Source organism: Saimiri boliviensis, chromosome 11 (genome assembly GCF_048565385.1).
Source record: "Saimiri boliviensis isolate mSaiBol1 chromosome 11, mSaiBol1.pri, whole genome shotgun sequence".
NCBI classification, from domain to species: domain Eukaryota; kingdom Metazoa; phylum Chordata; class Mammalia; order Primates; family Cebidae; genus Saimiri; species Saimiri boliviensis.
In genome coordinates this window covers 65,400,806-65,422,978 of record NC_133459.1, presented here as the reverse complement: position 1 = coordinate 65,422,978, position 22,173 = coordinate 65,400,806, and the positions used below count along the sequence as shown (strand labels likewise).

General features: G+C 37.4%; 1 protein-coding gene across 3 annotated transcripts in view; it reads left to right on the top strand.

Moving 5' to 3' along the window:
- C11H1orf141 (chromosome 11 C1orf141 homolog) overlaps positions 1 to 21,865 on the top strand; it is a 56,921-nt gene extending 35,056 nt beyond the window's left edge. For all 3 annotated transcript variants that reach the window (XM_074380993.1, XM_074380995.1, XM_074380994.1), the window contains exons 6-9: positions 10,403 to 10,547; positions 17,686 to 17,755; positions 18,585 to 18,771; positions 20,714 to 21,865. In XM_074380993.1, the coding sequence (XP_074237094.1) occupies positions 10,403 to 10,547; positions 17,686 to 17,755; positions 18,585 to 18,771; positions 20,714 to 21,310 (999 nt within the window). In that variant the 3' untranslated portion in view covers positions 21,311 to 21,865. The remainder of the gene's footprint in view (positions 1 to 10,402; positions 10,548 to 17,685; positions 17,756 to 18,584; positions 18,772 to 20,713) is intronic.
- The last annotated feature ends 308 nt before the right edge of the window (positions 21,866 to 22,173 follow it).

Here is a 22,173-nt window from a genome sequence, read left to right as displayed (position 1 = left end):
ACGCCCAGCTAATTTTTTGTGTTTTTAGTAGAGACAGGGTTTCACCATGTTGACCAGGATGGTCTTGATCTCTCGACCTTATGATCCACCCGCCTAAGATTCTTTTCTTTGCCTTGACTTTAGATAACCAGATGACTATGTGCCTAGGCAGTGATCTTTTTGTGATGAATTTCCCAGGTGTTCTTTGAACTTCTTGTATTTGGATGTCTAGGTCTCTAGCGAGGCCAGGAAAGTTTTCTTCAATTATTCCCTCAAATAAGTTTTCCAAGCTCTTAGATTTCTCTTGTTTTTCAGGAACAACAATTATTCTTATGTTTGGACATTTAACATAATCCAAATTTTTTTGAGGCTTTGTTCATTTTTAAAATTACTTTTTTTTGTCTTTGCCTGATTGGGTTAATTTAAAAGTTCTGAAGTTCTTCTAGTCTATTGTTGAAACTTTCCAGTGCATTTTTGATTTCTCTACGTGTGTCTTTCACTTCTAGAAGTTGTGATTGTTTTTTCTTTATAGTCTCTATTTCTCTGGAGAATTTTTCATCCATATCCTGTTTTTCTTTTTTAAATTTCTTTAAGTTGACTTTCACCTTTCTTTGGTATCTCCTTAAGTAGCTTAATAATCAGCCTGCTGAATTCTTTATCTGGCAATTCAGAGATTTCTTCTTGGTTTGGATCCATTGCTGGGGAGCTAGTATGGTCTTCTGGGGACATAATAGACCTTGTTTTGTCATATTATCAGAATTACTATTCTGATCCCTTCTCATTTGGGTAGATTATTTCAGGGGAAAAATCTGGAACTCAAGGACTGATGCTCAGACTCTTTTGTCCCATGGGGTAATCCCTTGGTGTGGTGCTCTCCTCCTTCCCCTAGGGATGGAGCTTCCTGAGAGGCAGACTGCAGTGACTGCTATTGCTCTTCTTGGTCTAGCCACCCAGCAAGGCTTCCAGGCTCTAGGCTGGTGCTGCAGAATATCTCCAAAGAGACCTCTGTGATGTGATCTGTCTTTAGGTCTTCTAGCCATGGGTACCAGCGCTTGTTCTGGTAGAGGTGGCAGGGGAGTGAAGTAGACTCTGCGAGAATCCTTGGTTGTAGATATGTTTCCTGTGGTGGCTTTCTCAAACGCTGCTTATACTAGCAGTGAAGTTGTCTTGTGGAAAGGCTCAGAACCTCTGGTGAGCCAGGATGTTGCAGACAGTGGTATTAGCTATCATTTTATCTTTCCTGGGAGCAGGGTTGTTCTGTCCTGAGTTGCTGTAATGACCTGGGTTGGTTGGCCTTCAGCCAGGAGGTGCTGCTTTCAAGAGAGCAGCAGCTGAGGTAGTAGTAGAGTCATATAAGCTTGTCCTAAGGTAGCCAGGGTAAGTATTCTGGTTTCTCAAGCAATGGGCAGGGCTATAAAGCTCCCAAAAGTTTATGTCTCTTGTGTTTGCCTACAAGGGCAGGTAGAGAAATACGATCAAGTGGGGTCAGGGTTATGCAGGTCTGAGCTCAGACTCTCTTTGGGTGGGGCTTGCTACGGCCACTATGGGGGATGGGGGATGATTCTCAGGCCAGTGGGGTTATGTTTCAGAGGATATTATAGATGCCTCTGCTGCGCCATTTAGTTTACCAGGCAAGTGGGGGATAGCTGGTAGTGAAAGGCCTCACCCAGCTCCCATGCAGTCGGTGAGGCAGGTCTTGCTCCTGCAGTGCCCGCCTAGTAGTGCCAAGTTTAGTCCAGGCAGCCTGCACATGGAACTCAGACCTTGCCCAAGGCTGTAAGCTTCCCTGTGAAAAAAAGCAAGCTTGGCTTTCAGGCCTTGCCCTTCTCCATCTGCCTACAATGTCAGCAGCAACTCCTATGTTCATATTTGCAGCAATTCCTGTTCATCCCCTGGATTCTGCTCAAAAAAGTTCATGAACAGTTGAAATTTTTACAAAATTCACTTGGAGGGTTCTTTCACCATGTGACTTCCTTAATTCCACTGGCTGCCTTCCCCAAGGGCCCCTGTGAGATATAGTCAGGGATGGCTTGTTGAAATACAAACTACTGCTAGAGATTACTACAAACAACTCTGTGCACATAAAGCAGTAAATCTAGAAGAAATGGATAAATTCCTGGACACTTACACCCTCCCAAGACTAAACCAGGTAGAATTTGAATCCTTGAATAGATTAATGATAAGGTCTGAAGTAGAGGCAGCAATTAATAGCCTACCAACCAAAAAAAGCCCAGATCCAGACAGGTTCACAGGTTCTACCAGACATACAAAGAGGAACTGGTACCATTCCTTCTGAAACTATTACAAACAATAAAAAAAGAGGGAATTCTCCCTAACTCATTTTATGAGACCAACATCCCCCTAATACCAAAAGCTGGCAGAGATATCCCTTTTATCATTTTTTATTGCATCTATTTGATTCTTCTCTTTTCTTTATTAGTCTAGCCAGCAGTCTCTCTATTTTATCGATCTTTTCAAAAAACCAGCTCCTGGATTTATTGATTTTTTTTGAAGCATTTTGTGTGTGTGTGTGTGTGTGTGTGTGTGTGTGTGTGTCTCTGTCTCCTTTAGTTCTGCTCTGATCTTAGTTATTTCTTGTCTTCTGCTAGCTTTTGAATTTGTTTGATTTTACTCCTCTAGCTCTTTTAATTTTGATGATAGGGTGTCAATTTTAGATCTTTCCTTGCTTCTCATATGGGCATTTAGTGCTATAAATTTCCCTCTAAACACTCTTTTAAATGTGTCTCAGAAATTCTCTTACATTGTATCTTCGTTCTCACTGGTTTTGAAGAAGAAGATCTTTATTTCTGCCTTCATTTCATTGTTTATCCAGTAGTCATTCAGGAGCAGGCTGTTCAGTTTCCATGTAGTTGTGTGGTTTTGAGTGAATTTCTTAATCCTGAGTTCTAATTTGATTGCACTGTGGCCTGAAAGACTGGTTGTTATGATTTCTGTTCTTTTACAATTGCTGAGGAGTGATTTACTTCCAATTATATGGTTAATTTTAGAGTAAGTGTGATGTGGTGCTGAGAAGAATGTATATTCTGTGGATTTGGGGTGGAGAGTTCTGTAGATGTCTATTAGGTTCGCTTGGTCCAGATCTGAGTTCAGCTCCTGGATATCCTTGTTAATCTTCTGTCTCGTTGATCTAATATTGACAGTGGAGTGTTAAATTCTCCCACTATTACCGTGTGAGAGTCTAAGTCTCTTTGTAGGTCGTTAAGAACTTGCTTTATGTATCTGGTGTTCCTATATTGGGTGCATATATATTTAGGATAGTTAGCTCTTCTTGTTGGATTGATCCTTTTACCATTATATAATGCCCTTCTCTGTCTCTTTTGATCTTTGTTGGTTTAAAGTCTGTTTTATCAGAGACAAGGACTGCAACCCCACTAGCAGGAAGTTTAAGAGAAGAGCACTCCTTGTTTTGGCTCAGGATTAATTAAATACCATTTCCTATAACTTTACCTGTGGGACAGGGCAACTGGGAGATGGGGAAAGTGGTAACTGACTCAGAAATTCCATAGATAGCATTTCAGTTAACTTGTCTCTTTACAAGTTTTGTTCTCATTCCCATCCTCAATACCTGCCTCCTCTAAGCCTTGAGTTTCTCCAACTTTCATCAAATAGATAGCATATTTATTAGTGGCTCCACTGCTGTAAAGCTTCAATTATCTGTCTTTCAGAACTGTTGAAATCTCTCTCAGGCACTGATCTCTCTTCCCATAATTTTCTCACAAACACATATGCACACATTCCCGTTCTCTTTTCTTTACAAGTTGATTATTGTTCGTATTGCCTTGTTATAATCGTAAAGAGATCTTAGTAGGGCATGGCTATAAATAGCGTGGCCCATCATATTGACTCAGAAGGACCTCCCCATTTAAAACTTACGTCTCTACTAGTTTCCCTAATCTACACTCATACTGACTCCTGAAAGGCCTTGCTCCTTCAATAATTTCTTGTTTGACTTGTGCTGAAATATTTTAGTCAGATATAACATGTTTCCACATCTTCAGTCTAAGAAATGGTGAGAGACTGAACCAAAGTAGTAGAAATGGAAATATAGCGGAGGACACTGATTAGGGAGAAATTAAGTAGTCAGGCTTGATGGAGTTTGCAAGTGATTGTAGTTAGTGCTTAGAATAATAATCCCCAATTTCTTGTTTGGAAAATGGAGTAAATGTGCCATTTGCTGAAATTCCATTAAATTTGATGTGTTGTATTTTCTCTATCATTCAGTTTGAAAAATTTTCTGATTTCTCCTATGATTTTTTTCTTGAGATATAGATTCTTCAGAAGTTTGTTATTGAATTTCAAACTATTTGGAGTTTTTCCAGCTATCTTACTGTTATTGATATCTAATTTAATTCCATTGTGGTCAAATAATATATTCTGTAGGGTTCCAATCCATCTAAACGTCTATGAGTCTTGTTTCAGGGCTCAGGATATGGTCTGTCTTATTGAAAGTACTATGCGCACTTGAAAGAATGTGTATTCAGCAGTTATATGGTGTAGTATTCTATAAGTATGTAAGTATATTTATAAGTACATATCTATTATAGACATAAATATGAAAGTATATATTAGGTCAAGGTGGTTGTTAGTTTTATTCAGGTCATCTGTGTCTTTACAGACTTTTAAAAATCTAGTTATTCTGTCAATTGCTAAGAGATGATAAAATATTTATGATTATAAAATTTCTCATTTCTCCCTTTGACTCTGTTAACTTTTGCTTCATATATATAGAGAGAGAGAAAGAGAGAGGGAGACAGAGTTTCACTCTTGTTGCCCAGGCTGGAGTGCATTGGTGCCATCTCAGCTCATTGTAGCCTCCACCTCCCAAGTTCAAGTAATTCTCCTGCTTCAGCCTCCCAATAGCTGGGATTACAGGCACCCACCACCATGCTTGGCTAATTTTTTTTTAATTTTTATTTTTAGTAGAGATGGGGTTTCGCCATGTTGGCCAGGTTGGTCTCGAACTCCTGGACTCAGATCATCTACCTGCCTCAGCCTCCCAAAGTGCTGGGATTACCGGTGTGAGCCACCACACCCAGCCTGCTTCATGTATTTTGTAACCCTGTTATTAGGTGCATATGTATTTATGAATTTTATGTCTTTTTGATGAATTGATCTTTTTGTTATAGTCAAATGTCTGTCTCTGTCTCTGGTAATACTATTTTTCTTGATGTCTATCTCATCTGATATTTATAGAACTGCAGCCTTCTTAGGAATCCTGTTTACATAGTATATATTTTTCCATCAGTTTGCTTTCAACGTATATTTATAGTACATTTTTTTACACACAGCATATACTTAAGTCTTGCTTTTTAAAAAAATCTATTCTGGGCCGGGTGCGGTGGCTCAAGCCTGTAATCCCAGCACTTTGGGAGGCTGAGGCAGGTGGATCACGAGGTCGAGAGATCGAGACCATCCTGGTTAACATGGTGAAACCCTGTCTCTACTAAAAATACAAAAAATAAAAATTAGCTGGGCATGGTGGCATGTGCCTGTAATCCCAGCTACTCAGGAGGCTGAGGCAGGAGAATTGCCTGAACCCAGGAGGCGGAGGTTGCGGTGAGCCGAGATGGCGCCATTGCACTCCAGCCTGTGTAACAAGAGTGAAACTCCATCTAAAAAAAAAAAAAAAATCTATTCTGACAATTTCTTTTAATTGAAATGTTTATTTCATTAATATTTAATGTAATTGTTGATATGGGTGAAATTAAGTCCATCACTGTGTTCTTTTTTGTTTGTTTGTCCCTGTGCTTTTTGTTCCTCTGTTCCTCCTTTCCTGCCTTTCTTTGAATTATTTAAATATTTATCAAAAATTTACTTTATGGGGCCGGGCGTGGTGGCCCAAGCCTGTAATCCCAGCACTTTGGGAGGCCGAGGCGGGTGGATCACACGGTCAAGAGATCGAGACCATCCTGGTCAACATAGTGAAACCCCATCTCTACTAAAAATACAAAAAATTAGCTGGGCATGGTGGCGCGTGCCTGTAATCCCAGCTACTCAGGAGGCTGAGGCAGGAGAATTGCCTGAACCCAGGAGGCGGAGGTTTCGGTGAGCCGAGATCTCGCCATTGCATTCCAGCCTGGGTAACAAGAGCGAAACTCTGTCTCAAAAAAAAAAAAAAAAAATTTACTTTATGTATCTGTTGGCTTTTAGTTACGTCTCTTTTTATTTGTTTGGGATTTTTAGTGGTTTCTGTTTAGATTAAAGTATACATCATCAACTTTTTACAGTCTACTTAGAGTAAAATTATACGACTTCACATAAAGATGTAGAAATCTTTAAACTGCATAGTTCCATTTACTTCCCCAAACCTTTGTACTATAGTTTTTGTATGTAATACTATAAACCCTACAGGACAGTATTATAATTTTTTCTTTCAGCAATTTGATGTGTTTCGAAGAAAGTAAGGGGGATAAGAGTCTTCCTCATAGGCTCTTATTTTTTATAAAACAAAACAAAACAAAACAAAAAACGTGTGTCAGACTTTTCATTATTGTCCTACAGGTTCATGAATCTCTATTTTTTCATATTAAGTAATTTCTACTAATCTATCTTTAAGTTCTCAGATTCTTCCCTAAGATATTTTCATTTTGTTTTAAGCTCAACCAGTTAAACTTCAGATGTTACATGTTTTAATTATATAATTAATAGTTTCTGTTTCTCTGATGATTCCATTTGTTTTTCCTTTATTTTGAATACATTTTACTTTTTTCATGAACCATAGTTGTTTTTTTTTTGTTTTTTTAATTATTTTTTATTGCATTTTAGGTTTTGGGTTTGTTTTGTTTTGTTTGAGACCAGGTCTTGCTCTGTCACTCAGTCTGGAGTGCAGTGGCCCAATCTCAGCTCACTGTAACCTTTACCACCTGGGTTCAAGCAATTCTCCTGCCTCAGTCTCCTGAGTAGCTGGGACTACAGATGTGTGCCACAACTCCCAGCCAATTTTTTTTTTTTTTTTTTTTTTTTTTGTATTTTTAGTAGAGACAGGGTTTCAGCATATTGACCAGGCTGGTCTCAAACTACTGACCTCAAGTGATCCACCTGCCTTGGCCTCCCAGAGTGCTGGAATTACGGGCATGAGCCACTGTGCCCAACCCACCAAGCATAGTTATAAAAGCTGCTATAAAATCTATTAATACCAGTGTCTGGGTCATTTCAGGCATGGTCTTGTTGGATTATCTTTTATGTTAACACTAGGTCTCACTTTCTTGGTTCTTTTAGATCAAGTTGGATTGATCTTGGACATTGTGACTATTGTATTGTGAAGACTCTGCACTCTCTTGTTGTCCTACAAAAATTACTGCTTTTGTTCTAGCAGTCAATTATCTTGATTGTACTCAAAATACACAATGACTCGTGAGCAGCAGCTCAAATTTTGATTCAGTTGTTTTATCCTTAACTGGCTGCTTGCAGGAGTTTGTAAACATGCATGGTTTAGGGGTTAACCAGAGGCCTGAACAGGAAGTCTCTTACACATAGGAGTCTCTCATGCAGGAAACGGAGCTGCCATCTTTGGCTCTCTTCTTTCTAGCATTCCTTTCTCCCTTTCTAGCCACTTTGTTTGCCCTAACTTTGTCTTCTGATTCTTCTGGCCAGAAGTAACATGGATTTTCTAGCAGAATTTTAGGTGTCCCATGCAGTGCCAACTTGAGTCTGCCTTCAAGCTAAAAGCTACACAAATAGCAACTCCGCCCCATGCAAGTCAGTTATACCAAGTATCAATACTTTTTCTTTGCCACCTGCTTTTGCTCATTCTCCAGGATCTTGAAGTCATTTGTGGTGTGTGTGTGTGTGTGTGTGTGTGTGTGTGTGTGTGGTGTGTGTGTGTGTGTGTGTGTGTACGTGTGTGTGTGTGTGTATTTTGTCTAGAGCATTTTGTCTAGAGTCTATGGTTTTTATCTGTAGGAGGATAGGTCTGATAAAGGCTTACTCAGCCATAGTGAATCAGAATTCCCCAGTCTTTACTACTTTTATTATCTTTTCCTGTTGTATTACTGGGCACTCCCTAAAAATTTATAAATTATAGTGGTGATAGATGTTACTTGTGCCATGCCACAGACTAACATATTACCATTAATGATGATGTTGGCTGTTAGTTTTACACAGATAGAATTTTTCAAATTATGTTAAAATATTCTTTTTTTTTTTTTTAATTGAGACAGAGTCTCGCTCAGTGGCTCAGGCTGGTGTGTAGTGGCGTGATCCCAGTGCGCTGCAACTTCTGCCTCTGAGATTCCAGCAATTCTGCCTCAGCATCCTGAGTAGCTGGTATTATAGGCACATGCCACCATGCCTGGCTAATTTTTTTGTATTTTTAGTAGAGATGAGGTTTCACCATCTTGGCCAGACTGGTCTTGAACTTTTGACCTCAGATGATCCACCTGCTCGGCCTCCCAAAGTGCTGGGATTACAGGCATGAGCCACCTCATCTGGCCAATATTCTTTATCATATTAAGAAAGTATTATCTCTATGTAGTTATATTATAGTTCTTATCAATTATAGTTGTTAAATTTATCAGATTTATCAGTATTACAGCCATAAAAATAATTGCATCATTTTCCTCCTTTTTGACCTATGGGTAATGAATTATGATAAAATATAGAAACCCTTAATTTCTTGAGGATTTTATTTGGCTGTTGTAAACTTCTACTAGTAAAGCATTGATTGGTGTTTTATTTTAGATTTGTGAAAAATCCTGAAGTCGTAGGTAAGATTAGCTTATAGCCTTCTTTATTTTTCCAGGCTTTGGTTTTAAAGACTATGCCAGCCTACAAAAAGAACTGAAAAGTTGTTTATTTTTTAATTAAATTGATATTATATTACATGAGAATAATTTGTTCCATGAAAGCTTAAAATAGCTTATCTGAAAATCTATTTGGGGCTAGTTAGCCTTTTAAACTATATTTTAAAGGTAATTAGTTGAAACTTCTTTACAGTTCTTTTAAGGATTATTCATATGCTCCAATTTTCTTTCTTTTTTTTTTTTTTGAGACGGAGTTTCGCTCTTGTTACCCAGGCTGGAGTGCAATGGCGCGATCTTGGCTCACCGCAACCTCCGCCTCCTGGGTTCAGGCAATTCTCCTGCCTCAGCCTCCTGAGTAGCTGGGATTACAGGCTCGTGCCACCATGCCCAGCTAATTTTTTGTATCTTTAGTAGAGACGGGGTTTCACCATGTTGACCAGGATGGTCTCGATCTCTCGACCTCGTGATCCACCCGCCTCAGCCTCCCAAAGTGCTGGGATTACAGGCTTGAGCCACCGCGCCCGGCTGATATGCTCCAATTTTCTATTCCTCATGACGATTTTGGTAATTTTTCTTTAGGATAAAGTTGCTTTGTCTTTCAAGACATCTGTGTCCTATCCTTCTCATAACTCTTCTTTTTACCTATTTGAACTTACCTTTTAATCCCAACAAATAATAAATCCTTTCCTGTTATAAATACACTGTTTTTCTGCCTGTCTTATGAACATTCCAGGCTTATGCTGTTGACCTCGCCTGAAATGCCCTCATCTTTTAAATCTTAGCATTTTCTTCCTGCTCTATGAAATCTTTCCTGCCTATTTTAGTCTTTATTGATATCTCTCCCTTTTTAAACCCTTCCTCATTTATAGAGTGTATTGATTGGGTTGCTTTTTAGTATTATTACTCCATGTTATTTATTACTGTTTGGTGTATGCAAATCCTATGTATCCCATCAAAATGTGAGGACTTGTGGCCTAGGCTTTCTCATATACCTTATTTTTATTTCATATTATTCAGAAATAAATATATTCTGTGCCTAGTGTGAAAAAAATATGGGTTCTAAACAGTTATTTGTGTGGTTTGTTAATAGAGAATCACAAAGTATGCAGTTTATATTAACATGTGCATATGTGTATTTTGGATGCCTAGATACGTATATTTTTATTAAAAATATATGGACCCCATCTGATACTGTAGCCTAGGAAAAGCTACATCATTGTTTTTCAGTTTCTTCTTCTCTACTTAGAAATGATCTGCTGTACCTACTCTATATTAGAGAGAGTAGTGGTTTGTTAAAACAGAGAAGGCTTTATTTCTCAGTATTTGAACTTTAGACTTTCCCTGAACTTGGAGAAATAAATTTTATGTGAATATTAAGTTTTATAGACAAAATAGAAGTTAGTAAAAAGTATGAGCATAGGCAGATCTTTTAACTTCTGAAGGTCTGTTTTCTTATTGACAAAGTTTTACTGATAATGCCCATCTCATAGTAGGTTTTTTTGAGGATTAAGTAATATTTGAAACTATTTAAAGAACCGGACAGCTGTTAGTTATCATAATTCAATATTGCAAATGTGAATACCCAAGCATAAATTATTTATTAATATACACATAGAAAGAAATAGTTTCTAAGATAATTTTCCACCTTTCCTAATGTTTAGATGGAAAATGCAGGGTGTTCAAATGTTCTGTATTCACAACATAGACAAGCATGCAGAAGATCACTGGGTTCTACAGACTTTTCTCCTACATTCAACGTTCAGTCTAATACTCATGAAAAGGAAAAAGACTCTACTTTATTTACAGGTATACAAATTGCATGTTTACATTGGAATAACTAAAAGTTAACTGCATCTAAACTTAGGATGTAAGCATTAAGAAAATCTTTAACCAAGGAATATTAGTCTTTGATTATACTACCATAATGATCTTTCCAGCCTTCCTTTCTTACTCTTAAACCTATCCACACCACACTGATTCTAGTCATACTTAATAGGATGTTTTGTTTAGTTAGCCAAATTACTGTGTGATTTGATGCATTGCCTGTTGTCTGTGCTAAAAACATATGTGTTCACCTGCTAGATTCCTGTTCATCTTTAATAGTTAAGAGATGTTAGCCTCAAGCAAAAGAAGATCCAGTAGCCTGTTGCTTAAATAGTAAAGGTATTTATTATCTAAAAAAACAAGAGATCCATCAGAAAGGCATTTGCAGGGTTGGCTCATTCAGGGGCTTTATAATGTCATCAGATATTCATTTTCATGCATCACTTGACAGACCTGGAGTAGTTACTATCCGCTACTAAGGTTTCTACCACAGATGAAAGGAAAAAAATATATTCTTGTGCTTTCTATCTGTCTGACTGTGGCTGCTGAGATTGAATAGAGGAATACAGTGAGGGGAAAATATCCAGTTCCTTTGTCTTTCCTCAGTAATCTTAGCAGGTAGCCTGTCCTCCTATCTTTGCTGTACAATATGATGACTACTATTCAAGATAGCTTGTGTGACTAGAAATGCTTTCTATGCCTTTGTAAGAATGAAAAAAAAGTTTTCCCAAAGCCGACTACCCCTTGTGTCTCTTTGACTCAAACAGCCTCAAGCATTCACATCCAAACCAATAAATCATCATTGGCTTAGATCACTTTTTCCAACTTTTAATATGGCCACAGTAAGAAATACTTTTTATATTACACACACACACACACACACACACACACACACACGGAGAAGATTCAACTTCCTAGAGTCCTAATTATCTCTCTTTCTCTCTGTTAGTTGAATTTGATTGTAGTATTTTTGTATTTTGAACAGTTATTACTAAGAATCCAGATAATACATTCTGTTATACTCTATTATATTTCATTTTTTAATGCTGTTCAGGATACACTAAATTGATTTCACAAGATATGAATGGTTTGTAGCTCACATTTTGAAAAACACAGCTTAGATTATTCAAGATTTACTCCTTTGAGCTGAGAAAGACCCCAGCCTTCTTTGAAGGACATAGTTGCTTGGAAGGAGATAAGATTGGAGTGCTTTTAGTAAAGAAGGGTAAAAAAAGACTGTGAAGTAGGCAACCCTCTGTTTATCACATTGTCCTTTAAGGTGCCACTCAGATGTCACATCTTCTCTGAAGTGTTCCCTGAAAGCAGTGACAGGATGCTGTATTTGTTCAGCAAAGCAATCTCCCTTTAGAAAAGTTCTTGAGTAAACATTTTATACTTTTTATCAAAGTCCCAAAGTAAGACTTCTGAGAAAGTTGTCAACATAAATAGAAATTCATCCTCACCAAAATGAATAACCAAAAAAAGAAAATAGAGAAGAAAAAGTTATTAAATTGAAAGTAGAATATTTTATCGCTAACTCAAAGAAAATCTGCCACATATTATAATACGAAGCGGTTTAAAAGAATCTTCCAGAAGTCAGTGCACAATTCCATTTCTTAGGAGAGAGAATTAACCATTGAAAGAGCCAATAGAGAATATTCTGAAAATAAATCCCCTATTATAACCACCTACATCACACACACACACGCATTCTCTCTCTCTCTCTCTCTCTCTCTCTCTCTCTCTCTCTCTCTCTCTTTCTTTCTCTCTCTCAAAAGGAGTTTGTTATCAATGATAGGTCACAGAAAGATGTGAAATATTCCCCCTTGGGATTCCTCTCCTCATTGTAAGTCAGTGGCATTCCCAGTCTGGGTTAGCAATATTTGGAAAGAAATGTAATGGCCGTAACTTGTCACTTTTTTCTCTGGCTTCCTCTTATTGCTTTAAATGTACTCGGAGTTAGGGTAAAAACCTCCTAACTTCAAGGGACTTGAAAGGACAGTTGACAACAGAAGAGACAAAATACAATTTTGTAGTAACCATTTTTGGATTGTGACCAATGATAACTGTATAAAGAAAAAACATGATTCCATCACATAGCTTGTGAGCCATGAGGCCTTTACTTGACTAAATTCCTTCCCAAACTACCAAACTAACTTGCGTACGCCAAGAGAGAGGTAAAAAAATGAAATCCAAGTGACACCTCACACATGAACAGAGTACCCATCACTACCACCACCGCCACCACCACCCTGGGGTCATGAAAAGGTTTCACAGAATATACAGTGCCCAGAAACAAATTTTCTCCATGATTTTCCAAGGCTCCAGCTTCCTTAGCAGGCTACTCGGGTAGCTGAGTGCCTGAACTCATAATACAAGGTAACAACATCTGGATTTACTTGTTAATTTCTAAGGAGATAATTTAGCAGTACCCAGGTAAACAGGGAGAGCATCAAAATAAATTACACCTATTATTTTTGGACAAATAATAAGCCCAGATTTAAGTGATCTGATTCAAAGTTGTGCAGAAAGAAAAATAAGAACAAAGCGTGGGACCTATGAAAAAATTCTGTAGCAAAGAGAGGTCAGTATTTAAAAGATAGCTGATGGTCACATTTTGGCAGAATTTGTACCCCACAAACCAGGAAAAAACTTAAACAATAATTGTTCTATATGCTGAAGGAATTAAAGAAAATCAGAATTCTATGAAATAAGATTTGGAAATGTAAAACATAATCATCAAGGGTGAAATGATGCTACCAGAACTAAAAAATATTTTTAAAGAAACAAGTAATACAATAGGTAACTTAAAATTACATTAAAAACAGCAAAGAGTAGAATAAACATAGGAGTAAACTGAATCAAAATCTGAAGAGCAGGTTTAGGAATAGCATACAGAATGCAGTGTAAGGGGACAAACATATGACCACATTAGACAAGACAGTATATTGAGGGAAGAAAACAGGTATCCAACACTGAGATAACCAATGTGTTTGAAGGAAAGAACAGAACAAATCAAATGAATTGACTAAAAGGGGCCAGGGGCAGGGGAAAACTACCTGAGAATAATGGAAATACTTTATATCTTGATTTTACTTACATGAGTGCATATATTTATCAACATTTATCAAACTGCATTACATTAAAATATGTGTATTTTGTTGTATGTAATTATACCTCAGTAAAACAAAGTTAAAGAAAAAAACAAAAGGCGGACACTACAGAAGTCTAAAACACCAAAAGTACAATAGATTAACTGAAAAAAGCTTTTATGAGTGCAGCAAATATTAATAATATTTCATTTAAAATACAAAATATTATTAGTTTTTAAAGACGATGCTAATTAAAAACATAGCAGTTTATCAAATTCTGTGCTCATCATTGACTCCTGTATCCTGCCATTTATGGTTTATTTATTTATTTTTTTTGAGATGGGGTTTTGCTCGTGTTGCCCAGGCTGGAGTGCAATGGCACCATCTCGGCTCACTGCAACCTTTACCTCCCAGGTTCAAGCGATTCTCCTGCCTCAGCCTCCCAAGGAGCTGGGATTACAGGTGTGCATCACCATTCCTGGCTAATTTTGTATTTTTAGAAGAGATGGGGTTTCACCATATTGGTCAGGCTGGTCTCGAAACCCTATCCTCAGGTAATCCACCTGCCTTGGCCTCCCGAAGTGCTGGGATTACAGGCATGAGCCACCACACCCGGCCCCATCTGTGTTCTCTTACATTTTTCCTGAAAAGCATGTGTTAGTCATTCTTTCAGTGGTGACCTGTTGGCTGTTAACTCTTTTGATCCTTGTATATCTGAAGTGCCTTTATTTTGCTGTCACTCTTGAATGACAGTGGTGTTGATGTAAATTTTTACACTATGTATGTTATTTTTTCTTAGCACTTTAACGATAACTTTATTATTGTCCAGAAGCATTCACAGATTAGAATTCTGTTCACGGTCCAATTGTCATTCCTTTATGACAAATTGTTTTTAACTTTCTTGTAGTTTTTGGATTTTTCTCTTTATTTTTTATGATCCTCATTTTTAGTACAAAGTGTCTGAATATAGATACATTCTATCTGTCATCTTCAATTCTTGAAATACACATCTGTCAGTTAGAATTATTGGTTATTATCTCTTCAAATATACATTCGTCACCATTTCCTCTATTTTCTTCTTCCAAAGCTATCAGATAAATGTCAAAGACTTGCAGTCTGTTTTTCATGATTTTGAACTGTTCTTTCAGGTTTTTTATTTATGTCTCTTTGAATTCTTGGTGAATTCCCTAACATTTTCTTTCAGTTCATTAATTCTCCTTTGGCCATGTAATCTAGATTTATATTTCTTACTTCCAAGATTTCCAGTTTTTAAAAGTTTGACCTCTTTTTATTTTTATTTCAGTTTGTTTTTATTGAATACTAGCTTATTCTCTAATGTGGATATTTTTATTTATACCTTTGAAATGTCTAAACATATTTTAACAAATCTAAGATGTAATCAATTGACACTGTTAATTAAACTATGACACATGCTAATATACATCTTAAAATTGAGGTGTATATCTTAAGATGCCAAAGGCTTTCAAGTTATTTTTAGATTCTTCTATTTAACTGTACTGCTGAACTTACCTTCTTGTAGGTTTTGTTGGCTTCCTTTCTTAGATTTATATATTTCATATTATTATTATTATTGTTTCGAGACTGAGTCTTACCCTGTAACCCAGGCTAGGGTGCAGTGGCATGATCCTTCTTCATTGCGACCTCCACCTCCTGGGTTCAAGCGATCCTTTCCCGAGTAGCTGGGATTACAGGTGTTCACCCCCATGCTCAGCTGATTTCTGTATTTTTTTTTTTTTTTTTTTTTTTTTTTGAGACGGAGTTTCGCTCTTGTTACCCAGGCTGGAGTGCAATGGCACGATCTCGGCTTGCCGCAACCTCTACCTCCTGGGTTCAGGCAATTCTCCTGCCTCAGCCTCCTGAGTAGCTGGCATTACAGGCACGCGCCACCATGCCCAGCTAATTTTTTGTATTTTTAGTAGAGACGGGGTTTCACCATGTTGACCAGGATGGTCTCGATCTCTCGACCTCGTGATCCACCCGCCTCGGCCTCCCAAAGTGCTGGGATTACAGGCTTGAGCCACCGCGCCTGGCCTGATTTCTGTATTTTTAGTAGAGATGGGGTTTTACCATATTGGCCAGGTTGGTCTCAAACTCCCAACCTCAAGTGATTCACCAACCTCAGCCTCTCAAAGTGCTGGGATTACAGGTGTGAGCCATTGCTCTCAGCAATATTTTTCACATGTTTTAGAATTCTGGATGGTTCTTTCTCCCTTATTCACCACTTACTATACATCACTCTTCCCTTTCCAGAAGTTTTGTAGTTGCCATTACTCAGACCTCATGACCCTCAGGCCAGACCAGATTTTAGAGTTTTTAATTGGATTCCTCTGCCAGGGTGATAATTGGGGATATGGCAGATTCAGTCATTCATCTCTGGTGTGGTTCCAGGTAAGCCAGTTGGCATTGGAGAGGAGTGATTTTAATTCTCCTTCACAAGCCAGGGATCCTCAACCCAGCACCTTGTTTCAGTCAGTGGACCTATTTTTCTCTTACCTTTCCCATTCCTGCAAATGGGAAAAAGTCGGATCTCCCTCTCAATAGACACTGAAGCCAACCTTTTCCCACCACTTACGCTGCTACCATCCTTATCAAATCCACCAACGTTTATCTGGATAACAGCAACAGCCTCCTAATTCGTTACTCCATTGCTGCTCTTGCCACCACATTCTCCCTTCTCCCCAGACGGTCCATCTCTGAGCAAGCAAAGTGATCTTTCTAAAGCATAAATGCAACTGCCTTATTGCTCTGTTGAAAGCCCTCCTAAGGATCTCTATGTAACCAGAATAATATCTTAACTCTTCACCGTGGTTTATGTGACCCTAGATGACTTCCCTGCTACGTGTTTCAACCCATCTTACTCTACTCTCCTTCTAATTCGCTGCACCCCAGCAACACTGGCCTCTTTGTTTTTCAGCACTCCACGCTGGTTTTACACTGAGACCTCCACACTTGCTGTTTGCTCTGCCTCTTTCTCTTTGTTCAGATTTCAGCTCAAATATCCCTTCTTAAAAGAGGCCTTCTATAGCCACCCTAGGTGAAGTACCATGTTTATATTCTTCCATAATACTTGAATACTTAAAATACTTCCAAAGTATTCAAAATTATATTATATATTTATTTGTTGGTTGGTTTACTTGTTTTTTTTTTCATTTTTTGTTTTTGGTTTTTTTTTTTTTTTTTGAGATGAGGTCTCACTATACTGCCCCAGCTGGCCTCAAACTCCTGGCCTCAAGCAGTCCTCCCACCTCAGCCTCCTGAGTAGCTGGGATTACAGGGACACACCACTATGCCCAGCTGGTTAACTTATTGGCAGTTTCCACCCTCTAGAACAGAGCTTCTCAAAGAGTACTGTGGTAGTTTGGAGGGGGTTATAGGTAGGCTGAGGTATTGATTCCTTGGCCATCAAGGCTGCTCAGTTGGCCCTATGGTGGCCTGCCCAGACTCAATCATTTATTTCAGTATACTGTACACATAATATTAATTAGCATGCTTGCCATTATATGGGAAAGACTGGGAAGTACTGCACTAGAATATAAACTACTTCAGGACAATAAAAAAGCTGAAACTGTTTCTAATAGCATTTATGTCTAGAAGAATGCTGGAGTGGCCCCCAGACGTATTTGGAAGAGATCAACCTTGGGCACTTCATGCTACATGGCAAGATCTGTTTGATATCTGCAAACTGTGTTCTCTCCTTACCAAGTATTAACTGTCTGAGGCTTCCTACTGGTTAATAATGACTCCACATATCAGAGAGATTTGAAAATTCAGGGATGCCTTTCTTCCACAAAAAATCTACAAGACCACATTTATGTTTGATCTGTTTTAGTCAAATATTGGAGCTTTGATCTATCTTGTTCATTCAAGAAATATTTACTGAGTAGCTACTACAGACCAGCCACTATACTAGGTGCTTTCCATATGTTATTTTAAATTGTAAAATATTTTGTGCAAGATATTTATCTAAATAGCTATGTGTCTTTTACGAAAATCTTTTATAATTTCAGCTCAAATTGAAAAAAAGCCTAGAAAACCATTGGATTCTGTTGGTCACTTAAGAGATGATAGAAATAAAAGGTAACTTATTTTTAAATGCTTAATATTTTAGTCTGTTTGATGATGTTTCTAGTAGGACACATTTTATAATTGGCCAGAATGAATTTATTCTGCTTTGTTATTAACATTTAGTTCCATAGTACACTCCAATGAATGGTCCAAGACTGCCTAGCCACTAGATATCACATCCAGACCTTGACTATGGTCAAATGGAAAGAAAGGCATGAAAAAATGAGTAGAGAGAATACAATTATGTTTTTGTAGTAAATACACACACTTACTTACACTACAACATGGATGTGAAAAGGTAGCTCTTCTTTGGATAAAGTTATCGGTTTTCTCATGAACCCTTCAGTCTCTATATAATGAAAAAAGTCGCTAATCCAGGGTGTTTCAAACTTTGAATCAATAATAAACAACCACTTTAGGTTGAACTCTGTTTAAAAACTATACCCTGTCTCTTCCTGACCACAATATTCTATCCTCTTAACAAAGCTGGGGCCACCCTATGTTGGCATGAAGCTGCCTTGTGAAGTTTATTCCAGAATTTCAATGTAGGATGTTGCAAATACCTCTCTACCTTTGGTGTTCTTCTCCGTCTAAACAATACAACTCCTCCCCACTCAAAAACCAAAGAGGCATACATATGACTCTCTTGCTTTCAGTCCTACTTTTGCTGTTTTCTCCCACAAACTAGGCAGGAAGGGATGGTCTTGTTAGTTTGAAAGTCTATGGGAGAGAGGTTGGTGCAGAAGTTGTCAGTGACTTCCAGGGATAAGGGGAAGCAGAGAAGAACTGACAAGCTGCAATTAACCCCATAAACATTTCCCTGAACTGTGTTTATTTTCAGAAAAAAGTCTCCACAGATGAATGATTTTAATATAAAAGAAAACAAATCGGTCAGAAATTATCGATTAAGTAAGTATCGGTCAGCAAGAAAGAAAAGCTTGCTCCCGTTGTGCTTTGAGGATGAATTGAAAAATCCACATGCCAAGATAATCAACGTTAGTCCAACAAAGACAGTAACTTCTCACACGGTAATAAGCATGTCATCTATTGTTAAGTAACTATGTGTAGTCATATGACTTACAGGAATCACCCATGTATTTTAGTGACCAGAACCTTTGATAAATCCTTCTTATCCTTTGGTTTAATACTCTAAAGTGATAACAGCACTTAAGTTCTTAACGCTCTTTGCACAACCCCAGAACTGGGGGATTCCTTTATACCGGCTGAAAATTCAGTGCTTTTCTTTATGAAGAAGGCTTTATCAAATTTGCTTGATCAAAATAGAACTATAGCATAAAAAGGATTTTTTAAAATGACTGTACCAATCTAGCAGAATACAATGGTGTGCACCTGTAGTCCCCGCTGCTCTGGAGTCTGAGGCAGGGGAATTGCTTGAGCCTAGCCATTTGAATCCAGGCTGGGCAATATAACAAGACCCCAGTTCAAAAATGATGGGACCATGACCACGTGTCGATTTTTCTAACAACCAGTTTTGGCTGTCTCAACCAGAAAGTGCATTTATTAAAGGCTATTTAGTAACTCATGGTCTCGAGAGAGGCAACCTGGCTCAAAAGCTGTCTATCAGGAATTACCTAATTATACAGCCGCAGACTGCTCCGCTCAGGCCCATCCTCTGGTAACAGATAACAGTTTACAACTCCAATGTTGAGCAGGGAATATTCTAAAACATTTGTCACTGCTGTCGTTCAAAGCTACATATAACTCCTACCACCCTCACTAGAATAGTTTTCCCAGTACTTTTTCACAGTCCTTGCTTCCTCTGAACCGAAGACTTCACAGGTGTATCTGATTGGCAGAGCCTAGGTCATATGCCTGTGTCCTATCCACAAAGAAGCTGACAAACATGATTCCTGCCTCTAGGTAAGGGTGCATAGACTTGTCAAGTGGAAAATTCCCTGAGTGTTGGACAGACCAAAAGCATCACGAACATCCATTATTGTGGCTAAATAGGTAACACTGGCATCACCAGTGGACTGCAAAACTAGATCTTTGTCGTTTTTTTCAGTAATCATAGCAGACTTGGCTGATACTGTGATAAAAATGATCTATTCTTAAGTCAATCTATTACTTTGGCTATTTTATGCTACAAATATATATTGAGCACTTTTTAGGTGTCAGGTATTGTGCTAAGTATTAGGGTGCAATAATAACTGTTGTAGAGATAATTTTTAATTTTTAAATTATTTACTAGGATATCCATATTTGTAATTTGGGCCTGTCATCAGTTATGTCTCTTCTGAACTTTTACTCAATCAATTTTTTGGCATGCTTTTTAATTTCTAGAATTTGGAAACCTAACAAATGCCAGAACAACTACCTTATTTCTCAATGGCAGTACCTCAGATTTTTGTTGCTATTGTTGTTCTTGAGATGGAGTCTTGCTCTGTTGCCCAGGCTGGAGTGCAGTGGAGCCATCTCGGCTTACTGCAACCTCCGCCTCCCCATTTCCAGCCATTCTCCTGCCTCAGTCTCCAGAGTAGCTGGGACTACAGGTGCGTGCCACCCACCATGGTCAGCTAATTTTTGTATTTTTTTAGTAGAGATGGGGTTTCACTGTGTTGGCCAGGCTTGTCTGGAACTCCTGACCTCGTGATCCGCCCGCTTGGCTTCCCAAAGTGCCGGGATTACAGGCATGAGCCACTGCACCCAGCATCTCAGACATTTAACAATATGTTTATTTTTTCCTATTCTACTTTATTTCAAAAACATTTAAGGCCAAAAGCTGAAGTTTTATCACTAACATCTCTATGGAATATTAAGATAAAAAGGATATATGTTACGTACAAGTACAGTATTTTCATGTATTTGAATAATGCTACTGTTCATATTAAATATTTGTATGTAGTCATGTTTAGAATATTTTACGATTTTATTTACATGCTTTAAATTATATGGAGCGTTCCCGACTCAATGAACTTATGACTAATTACTCTTTTCTTTAATCCACAGGAACAAAAGGACACAAATCCCATAATTTTCCATGACACAGAATATGTACAAATGTTACTTTTAACAAAAAATAGATTTTCTTCTCATCTTTTAGAAAATGAAAACATTTACCGTAAAGGAACAAATTTTGTTTTAGAAAAAAATTGTGAAATCCTCAAATCTATAATTGGCGATCAATCTGTTTCTCTTATCAAACCCCAAAAAACTATGCTTACAGCACGGAGAAAAGCTATACAGATCCCCATGTCTTTTAAAGCAGACCACACAATTGTAGATGATAAACTAAAGAAGAAAACTAATAAGCAGACACTAGAAAACAGATCTCGGAATACACTTTATAATTTCTCACTGAATTTTTCTAGCCTAACAAAACAATTTGTGTGTTACCTTGATAAAGCTGTTATTCAAGAAATGAGTGTCCAAACTGGAAAATTTGAAAGAATGTTTTCTACAGAAAAACCAATGAGCATACCTATATCCAGTGCCTCACCTGACAAATGTTACTCAAACCCTTTTAAAAATATATATAAATTGAATAATGTAACACCACTGGATAATTTGTTAAACTTGTCAAGTGAAATTTTAAATGCCTCATAAAATACCATGTATGCAGCAATATTTGAGTAACAAGAAGCAAATATCCAAATTCCAAAATTATAAAAGAAATTCTTCTCCAGATAGTAATGTCCTAAATGATTATATAAGAAAGCAAAACATAGAAATTAGAATTACAAGCCAGCAGTGGTCTATTCAAGAACAATAAACAGTTTTAGTAAATAACAGGACAAAATTAGAAAATAATTATTACCAAGGGGATCTGGTTCATTACTTTCTATTATCTCAGTTAGATTGCTCAACCATCAGCCTTCCTATACTAAAGTCTGACTCATGACCAAGAACGGCATAGACTGACTCTGGAAATGCGCTGTTGAAAGCTAAATAACATCAATACCCTTGTTCTATAATTGATATCAAATAAGATAAATGTACCATTAATTTAATAAATGTGGAGTTAACTGTATATCAGCATTTCAGCCAATCATCATCAATAGTATTACATTAGTAATTTATGCAACTAAAAAAAGTTTTGTAAAACTTTAAATAGTTTTTTCTTGTTGTTAGATGTTGGAACTTCATTACTATACAATGTGTTTTTGCAAACTTTAACCTTTTTTTCTGAATTGTTAAATAAAATAATAACTATAGTTAATCTAAATAATTTTGGTAGCAAATCCTGCAAGGTATTAAACATTTTAAAACATTGTTATTTTACTGTTTCTCATTAACTCAAACTGTATAAAGGCAGAATTCAACTTAGAAACAAAAGTTGCATTTTGAAAGTTTATTTGAAATCCATTTGTTTGGAATTCAGAAATATATTTCACATAAAAATAATTTTGGAAGTAATAAATTTCAGAATTACCTAATAAAAGCTTACTTAACATTTTATTCATAGAACT